This window comes from Lipotes vexillifer, unplaced genomic scaffold (assembly GCF_000442215.2).
Source record: "Lipotes vexillifer unplaced genomic scaffold, Lipotes_vexillifer_v1.1 scaffold7, whole genome shotgun sequence".
In the NCBI taxonomy this organism is placed as follows: domain Eukaryota; kingdom Metazoa; phylum Chordata; class Mammalia; order Artiodactyla; family Lipotidae; genus Lipotes; species Lipotes vexillifer.
In genome coordinates this window covers 4,127,788-4,151,508 of record NW_006792683.1, presented here as the reverse complement: position 1 = coordinate 4,151,508, position 23,721 = coordinate 4,127,788, and the positions used below count along the sequence as shown (strand labels likewise).

Here is a 23,721-nt window from a genome sequence, read left to right as displayed (position 1 = left end):
CAAAAGGGGGAGGCCCCCGTTACCCCAAAAAAAAAAAAAAAAAAAAATCCACATACAAGTGGTCCCATGCATTTCAAAACCCATGTTGTTCAGGGGGCAATGGTGTATATATATATATATATATATATATATATATATATATATATATATATATGAAGAGATCTATTATAAGGAATTGGCTTACGTGATTATGGAGGCTGGTGCAAGTCTGATCCATTATCATTCTGTGCTTTCCTTTGTTTATAACCTTCCTTCAAATCTATTCTGAAAATGGGTATATGTTCAAAGGCCAAAGTGCTGAAATTGCACTTAAAAATTTTTTTAAGGTACATTTTTATGAAGCTTTCTCTCCATAATTTGGTTAAAACCATTTTTCATTTTAGAAAGTAGACAAAACTACCTCTTTTTGGACATACCCAACCAATATTTGAGAAAGCAAGTGATCATCTTTTGACATAATTGCAAAATATTAAACATGTGATTATTTCTATAATTTCCAAGATAACCTCAGTGCTGAAGAGGTAAACAGCATTGCCTTTTAGTTTCATTCCTCTATAAAAATTGGTCACCTATGGCACCTATGATTTTTTTAAAAATCGATTACATCTTTTCTATCCCTATTTCAAAAATACTAATCTTAAAATGCTAATATTCAACACAAACTTCAAAAGTGGGTTCTTATACTGGTTACTTTGTAAAAAATTTTGACCTTAAAACAGCTACCTTTAGCTATATAAGGTTAGTTCTATTCCTAGTATTTTACATGTGCTCGGTAGTTTTAAAAATAATGATGAAAATCTTGGGGTGTAAATTTACATGCAGAGTACTGAGCAACATAGTCCTAGCAAAAGAAACTAGATTTAAAATCAAACCCATGTTATTCAAATTATCAAAACTTTTATTAATAGCTGGTATTTTAAAATTCATTTCCTGTAAAAAATAACCTTATTAATACTGTTCACATGTGTCCCTCTTGAGACCAGAAAATTGCCTTCTCTATATAATTAATTTTGAATTATAAGTGAATAATCAATTTTGAATTTCAAATGAAGAAACCAAATTAATGGGAATCATTGGAAAAGAAGGAACTATTCCACTGTCTGCCTCTTGATTAGTTCTGAAAGTATTATGCCCTCAGTAATGAAGAAAAACAAGTTGACAATTATCTATGCTTATTCGTTGAACACTTTGGAACCCATTGGTACTTGATCAATATTTAATTTTGTATAAAGCTAGGGTATTACAGGGCTGGTATTTGTCAAATATATTCCTCTTTAGGACAAAAGTAGCCTATCTTCAAAGCTTTCTGTAAGTATCAATCTAAACAGTTCCCATTAAACCAATTAGATATGTATGTCTTATTGTCAGAACTGTCAGGAAAATAAGAGCCTTTGTTTGAGAAACAAGACTGCGTTCAGACCATACTTCTGTCGTAAGTTTGTTTGTTTGTGTTTTTAAATATCTGAAAATTAAACAAGGCTTCTTAGAGTTGGAAAATTGGCAATCCAAAGAAATAAGTTAAAAAAAGGGAATTAGAGAGTGTCTCTATGTGTAGTAAAAATGAACTATGAATCAGTAGTTATTTTAGTACCTAATGGTATCAGGTCTTACGCAAGTCATTCTACTTGCTTTAAAGGACCACTTAATACCATAAGGAGGAACATCTTCTCTTCAGCCTTGTCCCAATCGAAAGAGCTGTAAGTGACCCTAAAGACCCAGTAAGATGAAAGTAGAAATTACCTGGCTGCCTAGATACATAAAAACGCTGTAATAATTTAGTAGTCTTATTCATTTCTTAACACTTTTTCAGGCAATTCCCTGGCAGTCCAGTGGTTAGGGCTCAGCAGCCGTGGTCCGGGTTCGAACGCTGGTCAGGAAAGTAAGATCCCGCAAGCGGCAAGCATGAGGCATGGCCAAAAAACCAACCAACCAAAACAAAACAAAACAGAACACTTTTTCACACTGGCAAAGTCTACATGGGTGACTTTTTCTGAAATATCCATGTGAGAGAAAGAAAAATCAAGGACGCTTCCTTTTAATGGTATAGTGATTCAATTACCCAGTTAACGTTTCTGGGGTCACTTCAGTCTACCTAATGACGAACTTACAACGAAGGCTGAGCCATATTCTAATCCTGTGATCCCATTTCACCAGAGTAGGAACTGAGGTATATACGGGTAAAGTAAAGGTCTCTCACTGCGGTACGTCAAAGTCAGGGAGGGTTATTTTTTCTTTTGGCTGCACCAGGTCTTAGTTGCGGCATGTGGGATCTAATTCCCTGACCAGGTATGGAACCCGGGCCCCCTGCCTTGGGAGCACAGTGGCTTAACCACTGGACAGCCAGGGAAGTCCCAGGGTGGGTTTTTAAGTAGCTACTCCAAATTAGCTAATTTCTCTTTATCAGCCAATCATTTCATTTGAATATCAATTCACTGAACATTGTCAATTCCTACAGGACACCCATCTTGGGCCTACACCTGCTTCTCACCCTTTTATCTCCAGCACCTCCTGCGATCATTTACTTACGGGAGGCGCTTTAGTAAATGTTTGTTGAATAAATTCACTCAAACGTGTCAGCAAAAACTGATAGGCAGAAGTACACAAGGGGAAAAAGAGCAAATAAGGCAATGGGATCTGACGGTATTCCTAATGAAGAAAACTCAAGGAATTTGGTTTCCTAAGATATCAATGCCAATAATTTGATATGACCTCAAGCAAGCTGGTGAAAAAGAACAGCTTTCCAAAAACTGAAAAGCCACAGACTGAGAGAAAATATTTGCAAAAGCTATTATCTAAGATGATCATCCAAAATATACAAAGAACTCTTAAAACTCAACAGTAAGGAAGTGAATGAGCCAATTTAAAAATGGCAAAGGACTTGAATAGACACGATATACAGATGGCAAATAAACATATGGAAAGATGCTCAACATCATATGTCATTAGCGATTGCAAATTAAGACAGTGAGATACTACTACACACCTATTAGAATGCCAAAATCAAGACAACACTAAATGCTGGCAAGGAGGTGGAGCAACAGGAACTCTCATTCATTGCTTGCAGGACTACAGAACAGAACAGCCACTTTGGAAGTCAATCTTACCATTCAATCCAGGAACCATGCTCCTTGGTATTTCCCCAAATGAGTTGAAAACTTATGCCTACACAAAAATCTACACACATAGGTTTATAGCAGCTTCATTCATAGTTGACAAAACTTGGAAGCAACGAAGATTCACCTACTGAAGATGTCCCTCAGTAGGTGAATGGATAAATACACTGGTATATACAGATAAGGTGGTATTATTCAGCACTTAAAAAAAAAAAGAGCCATCAAGCCACGAGAAGATGCGGGGAGGAAACAAATGCATATTACCAAGTAAAAGAAGCCAGTCTGAAAAGGCTACATACTGTATGAGTCCAACTATCAGACATTCTGGGGAAGGCAAAACTATGTAGACAATAAAAAAGATCACTGGTTGACGAAGGCAGGCAGGGGAGGGGGGATGAGCAGGTGGATGTTTAGACTGATGAACCTATTTTGCATGATACCATAATTGTGAATATATTTCATTATAAGTTAGTCCAAGCCCATAGAATGTACAATCCCAAGAGTGAACCCTGACGTCAGCTACGGATGCTTGGTGAGGATGACGTGTCCATGCAGGGTCATCAGTTATAACAGATGCACCATCTGGTGCGGGTGCTGATGGCAGGGAGGCTGTGGCTCGGGGGGCAGGGGGCACATGGGAAATCTCTACACGTTCTGCATAATTTTGCTGTGAACTTAAAATTGCTCTAAAAAATAAAGTCTATTTTTTTTTTAAAAAAAAAAGAATAGCTTATGATGCTTTAAAAAGAAAAAAAAAGTCAGGGAATTCCCTGGTGGTCCTTTGGTTAGGACTCTGCACTTCTACTGCAGGAGGCCCGGGTTCAATCCCTGATCCGGGAACTAAGATCCTGCAAGCCGTGTGGCTCGGCCAAAAAAAAAAAAGAAAGAAAGAAAAGAAAATAGAGAAAAAAGTCTACATAAGACTTGATTTTAGGTGTCTGCAGTCACTCTGCTTAACATAACCATATTGGCCTCTAAAAACTTACAGGAAAAAGGGTTCTACAGTCTAGCATCATATTTTTGTGCTTCAGACTTTTTTCAATTAAGCTGAACTTCAATAATGCTACTTTATTTTATTCTGCGATAATTTCAGGAAGATGCTGGAGAAAAGAATTAAACGTGGGTGGTAGGGATGAAACATGGTTTTCTAAGAAGAAAACCACTGAGTTGATTCCAAACTTACAGATTTGGGGGAGGCCTATGAAATTTGTCATGTTTTATTTCTCCACTATAATTAGGGAGAACCATTCCCCTTATGGAAACTCCTCAGGTCACAAACGCTCGCCCCCATTTACTGACACTATGCTCACTTCCGTTTATCAAACACCTACTAAGTGCTGGGCTTTACGTCTGACACTCCATATGCATTTTCTGTAGTTCTCACAACAACCCTGCCGGGACACACTATTTTTGACAATTTATACATTAAAAGCATTGACATTCGAGAACATTAACTTTCCTGAGATGACTTAGCTAGTGAACAGAACAGCCAAAATTCAACCTAAAGTCTTCCCAACTCCAAAACCCAGCTCCTTTCCCCAGGACGATGCTGTCCAGCTATTTCGGAAACGCTTTAATCCATCCCATAACATTTTCTGTAAAGCTACTGACATCATCCTATTACTATTTCTTTCGCTGCCTCCACTGTCCCTGTTCACCAGCAAATATTCTCCCACCTTCTGATAATAGATTTATCACCCCTCCCCTAAGGGTGGGGTTCCAGAGGGATGGCCCATGGGTTGGAGTACAATCCAAGTCTGGCCAGTCGGTAGTATTCCAATCCTTTTACTTGGAATGATCTGTCCTGGTGTGGATCCATAAGACTCAATCCCAGGTTTTTTTGCTGGAACTGTGACAGAAGGGTAAGATGTAAACCTGGAGGCTGGAGATGCTGGCAGTCATCTTGCTGTTTTGAAAAGTACCTTGAATGAACCCAACACAGAAGCCAGAGATGACAGGGACCCAGCCCTGAATCTGGACTGCTTGCACCCTGAATCTCACTTGAATCGAGGGTCTGCTCCTTCGCAGTTATATGAACTATAAACTTCCTTTTTTTTTTTTTTTTCCCAAAAGCAACTGTGAGGTGGGTTTCCTGTCTTTTGTATCCCTTCATAATATGCTGCCCTACTTATTTAAAAATGGATAGCTCACCATTGCTGGTGGGATTGTAAAATGGTGTAGCCACTTTGGAACACGGCCTGGCAGCTCTTCAAATGTTAAACATGGTATAACATGAGTGAGTTACAGTATAACTGACTCCAATCCTAGGATCTGAAAACGTACGTTCACACAAAATCTTGTACACGAATGTTCACAGCAGCATTATTCATAATTGCCTCAAAGCGGAAACAGCCCAAATCCAGCAACTGATGAATAGTTTTTTTAAAATGCGGTATACCCATATGATGGATAATTGTTCAATGAAGAGGAATGAGACAGTGATCCGTGCTACAACGTGGATAACCCTTGAAAACATTATGCTGTGTGAAAGAAGCTGGTCATAAAAGACCGCATATCGTATGATTCCATTTATATGAAATGTCCAAAACACGCAAATACACAGAGATGGAAAGTAGATTAGTAGTTGCCAGGGGCTGGGGAGAGAGGGGGAGTTAGGAGTGACTATGGATACAGGGTTACTTTCGGGGGTGATGAAAATGTTTCAAATTAGATAGTGGTGGTGCTTGCACAACTCTGTAAATATTCTAAATACCACTGAAATGTCCACTTTAAATGGGTGAAATTGTACGGTGTGTGTGAATTATATCTCAATAAAGCTGCTATTCTATTTATAGTTTGACTCTTTAAAACGTAATTATATTTACAGTTCAACTTTACTACTTTACTGATGAAAATAGAAATTTAGAGTATATGAAGGATTTCCTCTTATATGATTCTAAATTGTCCTATATAAAACACTTTACAATAATGTTCTTTTAATGAAGATAAAAAATCATCAAGGAAATATTACAAAGGAAATAAAAATAACAAAGACAAAATTACATAATTTTGATACCTCATGAGACATAACTAGATTTTTCTGTAAGTTTAGCTAAACAACTATACAGTAACATTTAAATAAATCCATTTGTTTTATACAAAAGAAACACCCTAACACAGTAGAGTCTTGTAATGCCTTTGTGAACACCAATTTGATGCTTTAAGATTTTAATGTGCTGTTAACAAGTTATCAAACTCAGGCAAGTTTAGAAATGTCTTCGTATTGAATTCCTTCAACTCTGCGTCCTTTTAAAGGGCCCTACAAATTAAAATAATTGAAGAAGAGGTTAAGAACACACATGTACTTACAAGACAAGAAAAGGACACACACTTCTGGATCCAAATTTGCCTTTTTCACATCCCTAAGATATCACTAAGGTACCTAACAGTTCTACACATCTGTGAATTTTAAAAGTATTCTAAAGTATTCTACGGCATCCTCATCAAGAACTGGCCATATTTTCTTCAGTGCTATGGCATGTGTTATCTCTAGACCCTGTGGCAGAGACTGGCTAGCTGGTCAGTATCTCCTCTGCTTCCTGGAGAAAGTCACACTTCCTGGCTCCTCCTGTGGTCAGGTATGCCATGAGATGGAGCTCCGGCCCAAGGAAGGGAACAGAAGTGATGTGGGCCACTTCCAGGCCCAGGCCATGCTCCCCTCCACGGGCAACCCGTCATGCTCCCCGCCGCCTGCCTGAAGCACACGGACACGGCAGCTGTCAAAACCCCGGTTGAAGGTGGTAGAGCCACAAGTCAGAAGGACCCTGGGCTCACAAATCACCCCTAAGAAAAGAGCCATTCCCTGATTCAGAAGACCTGTTCTGGATTTCAAAATGAGAAGTTAATGTCTATCATGTTTGTGCCATTATCAGTTGGGTTTTTTTTTTAAATAACAAATATTATTTTAAGCAATACAAATCCTCATACTCAAACATATTTGTCTAGTTTAGCTGTGACAGGCTGGTCTTATTACAGAAAATGAGTCTAACTTGAAATATATTTTCTTGTTCCCTTCACATCCAACAAAAAGGGAAAGGGGAAAGAAAACTGGATTAATGAAAGATGATACCTGTCATAAAAGCTGATACAACCTGGGAACACAGAGGCTAAGAATATGGGCTCTGGACCCAGACTGCCCAAGTTCAAACCCCACTCTCAGCAGGTGACATAACCCCTCAGTGCCCCATTATCCCCTAGTGGGGAACAGTAACAGCACCCTTCATTACTGGCTTGTTGAGAAATATAAATGAGTTAGCACGTATAAAGTGCTCAGAATAACATCTGGAACATAATATGCATATGAGCTCAATAATTCTTTTTTTTTTTTTCTTGCGGTACGTGGGCCTCTCACTGTTGTGGCCTCTCCCGTTGCGGAGCATAGGCTCCGGATGCGCAGGCTCAGCGGCCATGGCTCACGGGCCCAGCCGCTCCGCGGCATGTGGGATCCTCCCGGACCGGGGCACGAACCCGTGTCCCCTGCGTTGGCAGGCGGACTCTCAACCACTGCGCCACCAGGGAAGCCAGAGCTCAATAATTCTTAACTCTTATTATTAAATCTTTCATTAAAATTTAAAAGTTGGTCCTCTCCACTGCAAAATATAAAATGATGATGATGACTCTAACCCTGGGCTGAGATTTTAACATATTTTACCTTCCTTTAAAAAATGCTTTTAGGGCTTCCCTGGTGGCGCAGTGGTTGAGAGTCCGCCTGCCGATGCAGGGGACACGGGCTCGAGCCCCGGTCTGGGAGGATCCCACATGCCGCGGAGCGGCTGGGCCCATGAGCCATGGCCGCTGAGCCTGCGCGTCTGGAGCCTGTGCTCCGCAACGGGAGAGGCCACAACAGTGAGAGGCCCGCGTACCACAAAAAAAAAAAATAAATAAATAAAAATAAATAAATAAAAATAAAAAATGCTTTTAAAATGTCTTTCTTTTAATGTACTATAAGGATTACATATAAAGGAAATAAGTTCCCAGATAAAGCATGACCCAGCTTGACATCATCAGGTTTAAAGGTCGAAGGTCAATCACACTTCTGTGATAAGAAGGCCAAGCAAGGGATAAAGAAGGGGGCCAGACCTGGGTTAACCAGGCAAGTATCTAAAAAGTTGGGGCTGGTTTTGAACAATTTGTGAGCTATTTTAAAAATCTGCTTAATAAATGTGTAAATTTCAAATCTTATGATACTGATACTAAAATTTAAGATGCCAGAAATAATAAAAATAGGAGAAACCACTCGAAAAGTTCATGTTTTTCAGGGCATTGACTTGGAGAAAACATGCAGACGTAGAGACAAGCTGACCGACATGCACAAACAAGCACAGATATTTTTAATGGAGGCAGGCTGCAAAAGAAGAAGGAAAAAACCAAAAAATTTCCATGTGGGTTTCCTCTCCCAAGAGTACACGCTGCTTCACAATCAACCAGAAAGGCTTTCCCTGAGGATCACCTCCGAGGTTCTATCTCGGTCCGGCTCTGAGAGCGATGAAAGCATTAGAGGGCAAGATGGAGCTGTGGGTTCACAGCAAGGCCGGGAAGAAAGCAGCTCTCGAAAATCATACAGACTGGAAACCAAAGGTGTGGATGGAACCTAGAATATCCTCAACAGTACTGAGTCGTTCTGTTTCCCTTCGATGAAAACGTGAAGCGGGATCTAAGTTGGACAGTATTAGGAAACTAGAAAGTAGAGGAGATTCAACCTGCCAAGGAAATACAAGCGTTTCCACGATCTTATGCTGATTGAATCAGAAAACAAAAACTGATTTAAAAAAGAACTTCAATATGTTCACGTAGTCAGATTAATAAATTCCCTACTGACAGGTGACATTCCCTGTTCCTTTTTTTCCCTTAGAGTTTATGTTCATTGGTGATTAGGTTAGTATTTTCAAGGACAGGGAAAAAATGCTTAATTTACTGAAATGTGATTTCTTTCAAATAGGAACCTAAATGGTTTTTCTAGAAAGCTTTCCTGAGACACATATTCTCAAACCAGTTCATAGGTGGGCTCAGGGGACCTAAGAACTCCTTAAAGGGAACACATAAAATTTGGCAGTTTATGTGCAGTTTCTTGCAGAGAGCCCAAAACTTTCATCAAACTCTTCAGGAAGTTGATTATTCCCCCAAACACTAAAACTTCTTGTAGTGGAGATGAAAAAGCTTCTTGTTTAGAGATAAAGATACACGGTGCGGTAGCCCAGGGATCTAAAAAGAATTAGGCAGTTAGGAAAAAACATGTTTCAGACCCTTCCTTCTGAAGACAGCTCAGGTCTCACTCAGCCTCATGTGCAGACCTGCCAGTGGACCATCAGTTCTAAGTCAACGAACAATTTTACTTAAATGTCAGATTTCTTAAAATCTATTTATTGATCTCTTCTACCTTAAATCCTTTATGAAAGAAAGAAGGACATTAAAAAATATTATTGATCTCTGTGGCTTTTCCCCCATTAACTCTGACTATATATTCCCCACTAATCACACTACGGCAGATTGAGTTTTATGTTAGATGTGGGGGAAAAAAACTGGGATACAAAACTATGTGTAATATATACAATGTTATAAAACAGAAAGACTGAAAAAAACAGACCAAAATATTAATGGAGGTTATCATTTGCCTGGAGGTTTACGGGCAATTTTAAAAATTATTTATATTCCATTGTATTTTTCAGCTTTTATCCAAGAGTGCTGCTAGAGACTGAATGTGTCCCTGTCAAAATTCATTCAATACGTTAAAAATGTGATGGTATTAGGAGGTGGGGTCTTTGGGAAGTGATTAGGTCATGAGGGCAGAGGCCTTGAGAATGCATTAGTGCCCTTAAAAAGGGATCCCAGAGAGCTCCCTTTCCCCTCCCACCATGTGAGGACACATTAACCAGGAAACAGGCCTTCAGCAGACATCGAATCTGCCTGTGCCTTGATCTTGGACTTCCAGCCTCCACAAACGTGAGAAATAGATTTCTGTTGTTTCTAAAGCCACCCCAGTCTATGGTATTTTGTTATAGCAGCCTGAACAGATTAAGACACATAAGGAATTTCTTTTGTAATCAGAAAATAAAATGCTTTAGTAATGTCAGTCATTAGAGAAAATAAGCTTATAGATTTCCAAATAGGAGAGAAGGCAAACAGAAAACCCAAACTTAAAACACCAATCCAATGAAAAAAACCATAGCACATTTTAAAAGTATTTTGAAATCTCCGTCTTTGTGTAAACCATACTTACGGTTTCAATGACTATAGTAGCTGAAAAAGTCTTCTCATTGATGGATTCTAGGGTACCTTCATTTCCTCTGTAGCCTCCATTTAAAACAAGAATTCTTTTTCCTGTAACAGAAAAGCGTTAACACTTAATACAAAGAAAATGGCCACTTTCTTCTACCTTCTTACAGCCAAATGCAATTACACTGAATCAACATAGTAGAAAACAAAACTCTTCTCTTAGATGTTCTTAATCATTTAATATCTGTATGATTCTACAGTACAGTTTGTAGATACTTTGATTAGTGTAACATTACAAGACTCCTCATTTTTTCTACTTATTTGTCAAGGGATGTTTTAATTTTATACCAAGGAGTATAAGGTTCTTGGAGGAGATGCCCAGAGCCCAGAAGTAATCAGAAAAAATTCAGCTTGCTTTTAATTTCTCTCTTTTTAAGATCATAAGATGGTTGCTAGTTTCATAAAAGCGTAAATATATGCCTGCTGTTTGGTTGAGCCATTCTATCTCTAAGAATTTTCTCAACAGAAATCATATATCCATACAAAGATCTGTACGTGAATGCTCATATAGCAGTTTTGTTTGTAATGGCCAAGAGCTGTAAACAACCCCAATGTCCATCAGTAGGTGACTGGATAAAGAAACTGGCACATCCACATAATGAAATACTTGGCAATAAAAAGGAATAAAGTATAGATGCACACAACAACCTGAATGAATCCAAAATGATGTACTTAGTGAAAGAAGCCAGACAGAAACACAGGACACGTGGTATGATTTTATTTATATAAAACTGTAGAAAAATATAAGCTAATCTATAGTCACAGAAGGCAGATTGATGGTTGCGTGGGGGACAGGGGAGACAGAGCAGGGAGCGAAGGATTATAAAGGAAACGGAGGAAACTTTGGGGGGTGATGGACACATGTGCTAACTTGATTGTAAGGATGGTTTTCACGGGAGTATGCATGTGTTGAAAACATCAAATTGTATACTTTATACAGATGCAGTTTATGTTAATTACATCTTACTGAAGCTGAAAAAAAAGTCCACAATTTCTAATCCATAAAATGAATTTTATTTTATGGAGAAAGAATATAGGATCTGATAAACAGAAGTTTTAGAGACTAACATTATCACTGTGCCAGCAACGATACCACCATGACGAGTCTGGGTCAGAGGCAAACAACCTAACTACAGAAGCATTTATACTAGATATGTGTAAGACAATTAAGGAAAAGAAAATGCAAAATAATACTGACTTTTACTTTACCATCTCAAATAGCTAAACAAATATATTAATAATAATCCTAATATGATTTTATCCAGATATGTCTGTGATTTGCTTCTGGAAAGAAAACAAAGATTCTAGAAAGGGAAAATTTATTTATGCCACAAAATAGCTTTCTCAGAGGACTGGTAAACTACCACCTCACCAAGTCAAACTGGGATCAGTTATATTGGCAATTATATGTTTCTAAAAAGGAAACTCATACCCAGAACTATCAAGTAACGTCAAAAACTAAGGTTTTAAAGAATGGAATCACTTATTTCGATGGTATATTAAATGGTCTGCAAAAAGATTTACCTGGTGCTGGAATTACTGTTTCTAAATGAGTCTGGTCAAGTTTCAGCTTGTCTCCAGAATCAATCATCTTCACCACAGCTGTGTAATTGTCAATTACTTCCTGCCATGTAAAACCAACACTTTTATAACAGAAGAGAGATGTGAACACGAAGTCCAAAGGCCAGAAATAAATGTAAACAATGAAATTCTAACCAAAAGGTAAGAGTAACTTGTTTTAAGAGTAACTCCTTGTATCAATGGAGTTTATTTTCTAGATGCCATATATGACCTCAGGCTAATGGTTCTTAAAGAATTCAATTCAAAGCTTAGTTAAGGTTTTCATCTGGAAAGAAAAGGCTGGTGATCTTAGAATAAGACTTTAAGAAATACAATGAGAGGGATAATTCTGTGTCATTTCAACTACAGTAGGAGGGCAACTTATGCATGCACAAGGGTGGGTGCTAGCATGAAACTATACTCAGGAAAAGCAAAAGAAAGAAAAAGACTGGAGCATTGATTTTTAAATTTTAAAATCCTAGAGCAATCAAAAGATAAGTCTCTCAGGCAAACCACAAGGAAGTCCTCCTTGGAACTCTGGGGCACTATTACATTGCCCGTCATTAACAAAGGGAATGTACCTTACTTACTAGCAAGGTGCGCTCACTGAATTTTTTTAAGAGGTGCCGATGGGATTTCATACATATCATTTGCTCTAGTGAGAAAGCCGACCAAAGTTAAGTATAAACTATGGTTGGAAATGAAATATTTCTCCAACCATTGGGAAGTCAGCCTTCCTTTCATGGAACCATCAAGAATCTTAGACACACTGCTTCTGTTACTAGGACTTGATTTTTAAGGAGTATCAAAATGGCTTTACTCAGCCACACACCAGCTCCTTCCCCAAACTCCATCATAACTTCATGTTCTTACCTTAACAATCCCCTTTTTCTTATGATATTTCTCTCCAAGTTTTTTGGTTATAATCTTCACTACAATTTCCTGGAAAATAAGAAAAAAATAAAGATGGAAGGAATGATATAAATTCTCTTTCCTCTTTTGATCCTTCATTTTAAACATTTTCACCAAAAATCATAGTAAAATGTTAACTGCTTTGCTAAATAAGACATTTTGGAGTTGGAAGTCTTCCCAACGATGGCAGAACATTTCCTTAGTAATCTTTCATTCCTTCTGTCTCTTTTTATTCAACATAGTTGGTTACCAAGAGGAAAAAACGCATGTCTCATGGCTGATTTCCATAGTGAAGGTTTTCTGAAATCTAGGACTTTCATCCACCAATCTCAACTCTATTACTCCAGGTCTTTCACAGACAGCTTCTTTCTTTCTCTCCATTCAAGGAAGAAAAAATGCTAAGGATGTTATATGTTGACGTTCACCGCTGACAAAAAAACTCAAGAGAGCAAGAGTCTCACTGGGAATTGCAAGAAACGGAGGCTTTGAGCTAAAGCACACCACTTTCCACAATGCTCTTTTCTCGTGATGTTGCTCTGGATTTTGGATAAGACTGGACTCCTCCAGACTAGCTCCAGCTAAAAGCATCGCTCTTCTGAGCATCTAGTTCTCAACGGGAGAGAAATCTGAGTTTACTTCATATTAATGCATTCTGAGTTTGCTTCTTTGTCATTGTTTTCCTGATTTCAATTGGCTAACGGCTGACGAGGAAAATTAAATCACCTGACTTAATTCCAGATTCACTACAGCCATTCTGTATTTGCTACTTCAAGTGGATACAGCAGAAGTACTAGATGGTCACAAGTCCTTCACTAAGCCAGGCTAAACATTACATTAACAAAAACCTAGTAAGGACTTTGGGGGAGAATATTTAACAGCAGAAAAATATGTTTAAGAGAAGGCTTGAATGTTCTTATTCTTAAGCCAGTATTCTATTAAGACTTTCTCAATGAAGCCATATAATACCAACAGCTTCTCTGATTTCTGGGCTAAATTTCTCAAAGGCCCTCATGGGTACACACACTTATAATTTAAACACAATTCATTACTTCATCATACTACTGACACTTGCTCATAGCACACCTGTCAAAACTTTCTCTTCTGAGTTTAAAAACTAAAGCTCTCCAATCCATCTCTGTGGGCTGCTGGTTATTTTAACACACATACTGCCCGTTTCAAAATGAGACACACACTGAGTCATTGGATCCCTGATGCGGGCCTCTCACCATTGTGGCCTCTCCCGTTGCGGAGCACAGGCTCCGGACACGCAGGCTCAGCGGCCATGGCTCATGGGCCCAGCCGCTCCGCGGCATATGAGATCCTCCCGGACCGGGGCACGAAATCGTGTCCCCCGCATAGGCAGGTGGACTCTCAACCACTGCGCCACCAGGGAAGTCCTGATCTTCACTTTTAACGTAACATTCTCCAAGAGGAGCTAGGAAGAAAATCTGAATAATTTACTATACCAGAAGATTATCAAACTGAAAATAAATTTTTATTAAAAGTTGGTCAATGCAGGGACTTCCCTGGCGGTCCAGTGGTTAAAGACTTCGCCTTCCAATGCAGGGAGTGTGGGTTCAATTTCCTGGTTGGGGAGGTAAGATCCCACATGCCTTGTGGCCAAAAAACCAGGGCATAAAACAGAAGCAATATTGTAAGGAGTTCAATAAAGACTTTAAAAATGGTCCACATTAAAAAAAAATCTTAAAAAAGAAAAGTATTGTCAATGGGAAGAGAACTTTTGGACTAAAAATGCTTTCTTTTTTTTTTTTTTTTTTTTTTTTTTTTTGCTTTTGGTTTGTTTTCTTTTTCCTTTAAACCAATGGTTCTGAACAAAGGTGATTCTAAACATGAGAATCACCTAGGCGGTTAATGAAAATAGCCATTTCACCCCCAGGAGACTGGATAGTGGTTAGTACTGAAGCATATATATCTTGGAAAGAAATGGTCTAAATTTTTTTGAATTGTGCTCTGGTTAAGAACTACTGCTCTAAGCAAAATTCTTGATTACACTTTCATAAACAATATATGAAACTATTAATATCAAATGCTAGCTACTCCGACAGGGAAAGCAAACAAAATAATTCATGGATGGTTCTCTCTCTCTAGGTCCTTCCTTTTCTAATCTTGACGCAGACTTCTACTCAGAGACGGAAGTCAGGGAGACTGATGCATCCCAGGAAGTAGAGTTTATCAGGGCAGAGTACAACCTAGTGAATCTGACTGCCAGGGAAATCCTAGCTCACCACTTTCTAAAGGACCTTGGGGGAATTACTCAAATAATCTACACCTCAGTTTTCTCACCTATAAAAGGGGAATAATAACAGTAATTACCTTGTAGGGCTGATATGAGAATTAACTGAAATAATTCATATGAAGCACTTTTTTTTTAACAGTTTTTTTTTTAATTGGAGTATAATTGATTGACAATGTTGTGTTAGTTTCAGGTGTACACCACAGTGATTCAGTTATATGTATATGTTTATCTATTCTTTTTCAGATTCTTTTCCCTCATAGGTTATTAAAAAATATTGAGTATAGTTCCCTGTGCTATACAGTAGGTCCTTGTTGGTTATCTGTTTTATACATAATAATGTGTAACTGATAATCCCAAACTCCTAATTTATCCCCTCCCTACCCCCTGCCTTTCCCCTTTGGTAACCATAAGTTTGTTTTCCATGTCAGTGGGTCTATTTCTGTTTTGTAAAGAAGCTCATTTGTATCTTTTTTTTTTTTAGATTCCACATATAAGCGATATCATATGATATTTGTCTTTCTCTGTCTGGTTTATGGAGTACTTATTTTCTATTTACTACAGCAAGGATTTTCATTTTACATAACTTATTTCATGATCTTTCATGTGATCACCAGGCAAATGTTTCCCATTGTATAAGGACATAAACTGAGACATGGAAACAAAATTATTTTTAAGCTAGTGAGGGAATAACTATGAAGATTTAAATTAGAACTTTATGCTTTTTGATATTCAAGATCATTATTAATAATAATAATAAATCAGAAATTTTCAAATCAGAAATTACCCAAATAATTACTTTTCACTCTCATGTTATTGATCAAGCCAGCTTCCTTAAGGATAACTAAGATACCCTGAAGGTTTTATGAAAACTTCATATTCCAGTAAGTTCAAAACCGAGCAGCAATAAATAAAAAATATTTAAAGTACTGAAATGTTTAAAAATTATTATGCAATTGTTATCTTAAAAGAACAAGAAATAAAGTGAAATAAGTCAGAGAAAGATAAAAACTATGACATCATTTATATGTGGAATCTAAAAAATACAACAAACTAGTGAATAAAACAAAAAAGAAGCAGACTCACAGATATAGAGAACAAATTAGTGGTTACCAGTGGGGAGAGGGAAGTGGAGAGGGGCAATAAAGGGATGAGGGAAAATAAGTTATTACAGGCTTACATGAAATCATGTGTGTGAAACTTTTGAAAACTGGAAAGCACTACAGAATTTAAAGAATCCTTCCTTCAATAAAAAAAAATTTTTTTAAGACTTTAGTAAATTAGATTAAGAAAAAACGAAAAAAGACAGAAGAAGCAATAATAAAAAGCAATTAAAAAAAAAATCTTTCCTTGAACTTATACACTTAGAAAAGGGAACCCTCCTACACTGTTGGTGGGAATGTAAATTGATACAGCCACTATGGAGAACAGCATGGAGGTTCCTTAAAAAAACTAAAAGTAGAACTACCACATGACCCAGCAATCCCACTACTGGGCATACACCCTGAGAAAGCCATAATTCAAAAAGAGTCATGTACCACAATGTTCATTGCAGCTCTATTTACAATAGCCAGGACATGGAAGCAACCTAAGTATCTATCAACAGAAGAATGGATAAAGAAGATGTGGCATGTATATACAATGGAATATTACTCAGCCATAAAAAGAAACGAAATTGAGTTATTTGTAGTGAGGTGGATGGACCTAGAGTCTGTCATACAGAGTGGAGTAAGTCAGAAAGAGAAAAATAAATACCATATGCTAACACATATATATGGAATCTAAAAAAAAAATGGTTATGAAGAACCTATGGGCAGGATGGCAATAAAGACACAGACCTACTAGAGAATGGACTTGGGGACATGGGGAGGGGGAAGGGTAAGCTGGGACAAAATGAGAGAGTGTCATGGACATATATACAGTACCAAATGTAAAATCGATAGCTAGTGGGAAGCAGCCGCATAGCACAGGGAGATCAGCTCGGTGCTTTGTGACGACCTAGAGGGGTGGGATAGGGAAGGTGGGAGGGAGGGAGGGAGATGCAAGAGGGAAGAGATATGTGGATATATGTATATGTATAGCTGATTCACTTTGTTATGAAGCAGAAACTAACACACCATTGTAAAGCAATTATACGCCAATAAAGATGTTAAAGAAAAAAAAAAAAGCTGTTTTTACCACAAAGTACCTAACTGGGTATTCTTATAGCAAAAATTGAAAATAATTCCAGGCTTAAATTCAAGGTGTCCATACACAAATTTGGCATTAAACTCAAGAAACATTACTGGTCCATGAACATGAGTAACCCTCTAATATAACAATACAACGAATACTTACAGAGTAGATGCAAAGACAAGTCATTAAAGTTATAAATCTATGTATAGAATTTACAGATATTTAAGATATTTAGCCATTTATACCAAATGCTATTTAAATCATTCGCTTAAAAGCACATTTAGAAGTAAGAAGCCCCAGCGGGATACGTACAGGCTGGAGCCAGTAATCTGTTCGGGCAGCTCTTTTCTTCTCCTCTTCAATCTGGAGGACGCATGAGACATTCATAAAATTACCTCTTTAAAATCCTCAATTTATTTCAAATAACATTCCATTTAGCAAAAGAACACCATAAAACACACTTCACAGAAGATCGATATAATTTGCAATCTCTGATAAACACAAACCTTTTTTTGCAATTAGTTTTTGATTGAAAAAAAAAGCAACTTGGATTTAGGAAAATAAGTGATAGCCAAGTCAACTGACCAAGAAGATAAACGCAATAGAGACTGAGTCAATACTGCAACACCACCTGCCAGCATTACTCTGCCCTATCCCTGCTTGCTCCCCTGGACTGTCATGCGCTGGAAAACAGGCGATGTTTTCAGGGGGTAAAAACGTAACTCTTACAGACCAATTCAGCACAGCATAGTTGGGTATACAGTTTGATGGCAAAGAGGAGCTTCCCTGTTTCATAAGGATAATAAAGGCTGTGAATGGAGGGGAAGAAAAACACAACCAGGAGAGAAGTAAATGAAAGGGTGACCAAAAGGAAAACGTGCTGACCAGCTGACCTGGCTGTATCTCACACCTTTTTCTTTCTCAACTGCTCAGTTAACCCTAAGTACCTACTTTCAAAGGGACTGAACAATGTCACTCTTTGGTTGATTCAAAACCTCATCTTAATTCCTCCAACTTTCCAATATGAACAAAAAATATTCTAAACTTGGCATGGTTATATTCTAAGCAGGTAGATCTGGCTTTCCATTTTACTTTGAATTAAATTCAAAATGGCTTATAAGACCTCTGTGGTGTTGCCCCTGTTTCTCTCTCCAACTTCAAATGCCACCACTCTTGTGCTTACCATGCTCTAGCCACCTGGATCTTCCCTTTGGATGCTGAACTAGAGATCTCCCCTGCCCTAGTGGGGGAACAAGCTATCTCCCCACTCCCTGCCCTCAGACCTCTTCAGCACATAGCATTTTGTAATTACTTATCCACTGGTTCACTTGGTCGTGGAATGCCTCCTTCACTAGGGTGAAAGCTCCATGACATGCAGGGACTGTGTTTTTCTCCCTACTCTACACATGCAGGACCTCACATGATGCCCAGCATGTAACAGCAACTCAGTATCTGCTGAATGATGGAATGACTACATCTCAAGCGTACACACGTTATATTATACTTTAAGCTTTTCTAACTGTCCTGCATTGTGTGAGGACTCAGCAACAGGGAAGACCAAACAGTTACTCCCATCCCTTCACAAATGAAGAAAAGGGATGAGGAGACCAGAGGAAATGATGTTACAGGGGAAAACGTTAGCTTCTTGTACCCATTTATTCTTTCTCTTCGCCTTTTCTACTTATTTCATAAATTTATTGATATGGGAAGGTGATGTGTTGGAAGGGAGAAAGGAATATTTAGGAATATATTAAGAACCTTCTGCAGAACGGCTCTAGAATTTCAGGTAAATTTAGAGCAAAAGTATAGCCCTAGATCCAGATAATCACAGGTTTTCACTGATTCATCATATAAACTTGGCCATCAGGTTAAATCACATTAAAAATATGTCAGAGGGCTTCCCTGGTCACAGTGCTTAAATGATGTTACAGGGGAAAACGTTAGCTTCTTGTACCCATTTATTCTTTCTCTTCGCCTTTTCTACTTATTTCATAAATTTATTGATATGGGAAGGTGATGTGTTGGAAGGGAGAAAGGAATATTTAGGAATATATTAAGAACCTTCTGCAGAACGGCTCTAGAATTTCAGGTAAATTTAGAGCAAAAGTATAGCCCTAGATCCAGATAATCACAGGTTTTCACTGATTCATCATATAAACTTGGCCATCAGGTTAAATCACATTAAAAATATGTCAGAGGGCTTCCCTGGTGGCACAGTGGTTGAGAGTCCGCCTGCCGATGCAGGGGACACGGGTTCGTGCCCCGGTCCAGGAGGATCCCACATGCCGCGGAGCGGCTGGGTCCGTGAGCCATGGCCGCTGGGCCTGCGCGTCTGGAGCCTGTGCTCCGCAGCAGGAGAGGCCACAACAGTGAGAGGCCCACGTACCACAAAAAAAAAAAAAAAAAATGTCAGAGCTTTCTCTCCCGGGTAGGAGGTAGTAAGTGGAAGTCAGAGGCAACAGGAGAGCCCAGGTTGGTGGGGGCATCCATGGAGGATGCCAATTTCACGAAGCCACCAAAGGTGAGCAGAGCTTTCATTTCTGGCTTCAATTACCACTGAGGTTCTCCTAAACTAACTCTATTGACCATAATTTCATGGAGTGTTTTGAAGACAGCACTTGAGGCAAGAAAATAAACCTATCTAAGGAGGTTCCAGCTCCATTCAGATGGAACTACATCTAGGCTCTTTTTTCCTAACCTGGTATGAGCACATTTTTCTCACTTTATATTAATCTCATAATTGGTGAAACTATTTAACTTTCCTTGGTTGGAATCACATCATTCCCCTAAAAGCTAGAGTTGACAAGCACTTCATAAAGCGCACCTGCATGATTTCATCGAGTGCAGATTTCTTCTTCTTCTTTTCTTTTGACTGAGCTGAGCTCTGGGAAGATTCCTTCCGTTTCACCGATGCTGCGTTCCCTACTGTCTTCAGAGCACTTGGTCCCAAAGAACTGATGGGAAGAGGAACCGTGCTGTTAGTAAAAACTGTGCAAAGACATAGGTTTTATATAATGTGCAAAAGGAACAACACAGAAGAAATCTGTCATATGGTTAGCTTCCAACAGATTAGTCAAAACTACGAAGGGCGTGTCTATCACTTACAGGACCGGGAGCACCATGAGAACATGGAACCCTTCCTGTCCCTCCACCTTCAGCTAGTGCCACTCTATCAGTGTGGCTGAGTGATGGATGACAGCATTGGCTTCAGGGCTGGGGCCACCAGGGTTTGATCCTACTTCTGCTGGGACCTTGAGCAATTAACTTTTCTAAGCCTCATTTCCTCACATTTCTTTAAAGCAAAGATCTCAACATCCAATTAAAAATTTTTTTATCGTTCCCAATTGCCTAACGTCGTCAGTGTACATTCTAAATCTCTGAGTGCCATCATAAAATTGTCACCACAGGCCCCAGAATGCCATCCCTGATTTATTATGTATACTTGTCATTCTGAACAATCTGCTATTGACTGAGCCATGCCCTGTGCTTCAAGCTTTTGCAAATCTGCACATGGCTCTTTTATACCTAAAATAGTCTCTCCATTTGTTGAACTTCTTTAAGATCCATTCTTCATGAGGCTTCTTGGAATTTGTTGTTTTTGAACAGCCACATAGCACTTTGGGGCAGGCATCCCACTCCACCTGGTATATAATCATTTGTATATATGACTCGTCTCTCACAGTAGGGGAGAGAATATATATATCCATATATATATATATATTTTTCCCCCCTGTAAAGTAGCAGTAACTATCTTGTGACTCAGATAAAATAGATGCTCTATTAATATTTGCTGACTCACTGAATATTATCAGTCTAATTATTTAATTTGTCATACTTGTAAAATACAAAGAACACATATTTGCACAAAGCTACCATGGAAACAAGAAACAAAGTGTGATTAATAGAAAATACAGTAGAGTTAACATCTTCCACTCTTTGGACCTTTTCCTTTAGGCATTTAAAGGCAGCATGAGCTTTATTAGCAGCTGGATGACTGTAAGGACTCCCAGTGGAGCCTGCAGTCAACTGAAATCCCTGCTTCTTATATGGGGAGGTTGCAGGTCAGGACTCCCACACCCTGTCTTCATGGAAGCCATTCTCTCTTTATCTAACTGGAAGGCTTTAAATTTACCCTTGCAATATTTCACTTACTAGGTTTTGTCCCATAATTCAATCCTCTGACATATTCTTAAGTTCTAAGGTTTGTGACAACTGTAAATAATATACATTGGTTGTGAACAGATTAAGTCCAAATAAAGATAAACTCTTCAATGTGCTACTCAAAATAAATATTCTTTAGAGTTAAATGTACTTCGAGCTAGGAATCCACTGAATTTAGCAATAATTCCAGATCATAAACAACCATAATATATCTATATAAATAGGCACTAATAACCCCAGCAGAAGGGCAGTTAGGATTACGTGGCTATTTTTGGGTCTAGTAATTACTTCTTCCTTACATGTTCACAAACCACCTATTTCCTACTATAATCACTAGGAAAAGCTAGCTACTATTGTGTTCTGAAGATTTTTCTCCACTTTTAGAAAAAACATTTGCTTATTTTTCTGCTTTCTGTGTCTTCTCACATTCTCCGTGATTTCTCAAATTTTATCAACAGTGAGTCGTCAAACACATCTATAAATTATTCAACATTTTGGTATTTGTTTCAGCTTGGAAATTTAACCCAATTTAAAAATGGGCAATAGACAATTCTCCAAAGATCTATAAATGGCCAGAAAGCACATGAAAAGATGCTTAACATTAATAATCATTCGGAAACTGCAAATCAAAACCACAATGAAATACTACCCACACTCATTAGGATCGCTATTATAAAAAATTACAGAAAATAACAAGCACTGGCAAGGATGTGGAGAAACTAGAACCCTTGTGTAATTGCTGGTGGGAACGTAAAATACTGCAGCTGCTGTGGAAAACCTTTTAAAAGTTAAACACAGAATTACCATACAATCCAGCAATTCCACTTCCAGGTAAATACCCAAAGGAATTGAAAGCAGAGACTTGAACAGGTATCTGTACACCGATATTCGGGAGAGCATTAATCACAAGAGCCAAAAGGTAAAAACAACTCAAATGTTCACTGACAGATGAATGGATAAACAAACTGTGGTCTATATATACAGTGGGGTATTATTATTCAGATTAAAAAGGAACGAAATTCTGATCCACGCCACAACATGGATAAACCCCAAAGAGCTTATGCTAAGTGAAAGAAGCCAGACACAAAAGGACAAACACTGTATGATTCCACTCAAATGAGGTAGTCAAATTCATAAAGACAAAAGAATAGAACAGAGGTAACCAGGGGCTAAGGGGAAGTGTCGTGGGGAGTTATTTTTTAGTGGGTTCAGAGTTTCAGTTTTGGATGATGAAAAGATTTGGAGATGGATACTGGCGATGGTTGCACAACAATGTGAATCTACCTAATGCCACTGAATTGTATACTTAAAAATGGTTAAAATGGGCCATCTTATGTTATGTATATTTCACCACGCAAGAAAACTAAACTGAATAGGAAAAATAAAGTTTTCTATTTAGAAAATGTATTCAGCATTCCTAAATGATTAAAATGTGAGAATCATCGGGAATAAAAAGATGCACAGCATAGCCCATCAGGATCTCATGATGTAGTGGGAGAACAGATACGGAGGGCATTGCAGGGAGAGAGAGCAGTAGATGCAAGTGAGGATGAGACCACAGAGTGCTTAGGAGACAAATGGCTTAGCAGAGCTGCGGTGCAGATGGCAGGTGGTACACCTGTAAACATAACTAGAGGTTATCATATAGACGATGGCCTAAATTGCTGTAAGGCTTTAACAAGAGAAAGACATGGTAAGATTTGACGTTCAGAAAGATCCTTTCTGCTTGTGATATCAAGAATCTCTTAGAGGGACTTCCCTGGTGGCAGAGTGGTTACGAATCTGTCTGCCAACATAGGGAACACGGGTTCAACCCCTGGTCTGGGAAGATCCCATGTGCCGCGGAGCAACTGAGCCCATGCGCCACAACTACTGAGCCGGTGTGCCACAACTACGGAAGCCTGCTCACCTAGAGCCCGTGCTCCACAAGAGAAGCCACCACAATGAGAAGCCCACGCACCACAACGAAGAGTAGCTCCCGCGCACAGCAATCAAGATCCAACACAGCCAAAAATTAATTAATTAAATTTTAAAAAAGAATCTCTTAGAGCTAAAATGAATAAATGAAAAATATAAAGAATGTTGATGAGACATGATGGACAGTATTCTAAAAGATTAATAAAACAGATAATAAATTTGAATACCTAGTTGAAAAGAATATTCTAGATAAACAAAAATTATACAAATGATAAAAATTGAGGGCTTCCCTGGTGGCGCAGTAGTTGAGAGTCTGCCTGCCGATGCAGGGGACACGGGTTCGTGCCTCAGTCTGGG

The 23,721-nt window shown here is 38.5% G+C and overlaps 1 protein-coding gene across 1 annotated transcript in view; it reads right to left on the bottom strand.

Annotated features, from left to right (window-relative positions):
* Window positions 1-6,309: 6,309 nt before the first annotated feature.
* Window positions 6,310-23,721, bottom strand: part of KIN (Kin17 DNA and RNA binding protein) — a 37,564-nt gene continuing 20,152 nt past the window's right edge. Inside the window, exons 8-13 of the mRNA XM_007465807.1 lie at window positions 20,111-20,240; window positions 17,599-17,649; window positions 12,819-12,887; window positions 11,910-12,009; window positions 10,330-10,430; window positions 6,310-6,372 (exon numbers count right to left, since the gene is read on the bottom strand). Of these exons, the coding sequence (XP_007465869.1) occupies window positions 6,310-6,372; window positions 10,330-10,430; window positions 11,910-12,009; window positions 12,819-12,887; window positions 17,599-17,649; window positions 20,111-20,240 (514 nt within the window). The remainder of the gene's footprint in view (window positions 6,373-10,329; window positions 10,431-11,909; window positions 12,010-12,818; window positions 12,888-17,598; window positions 17,650-20,110; window positions 20,241-23,721) is intronic.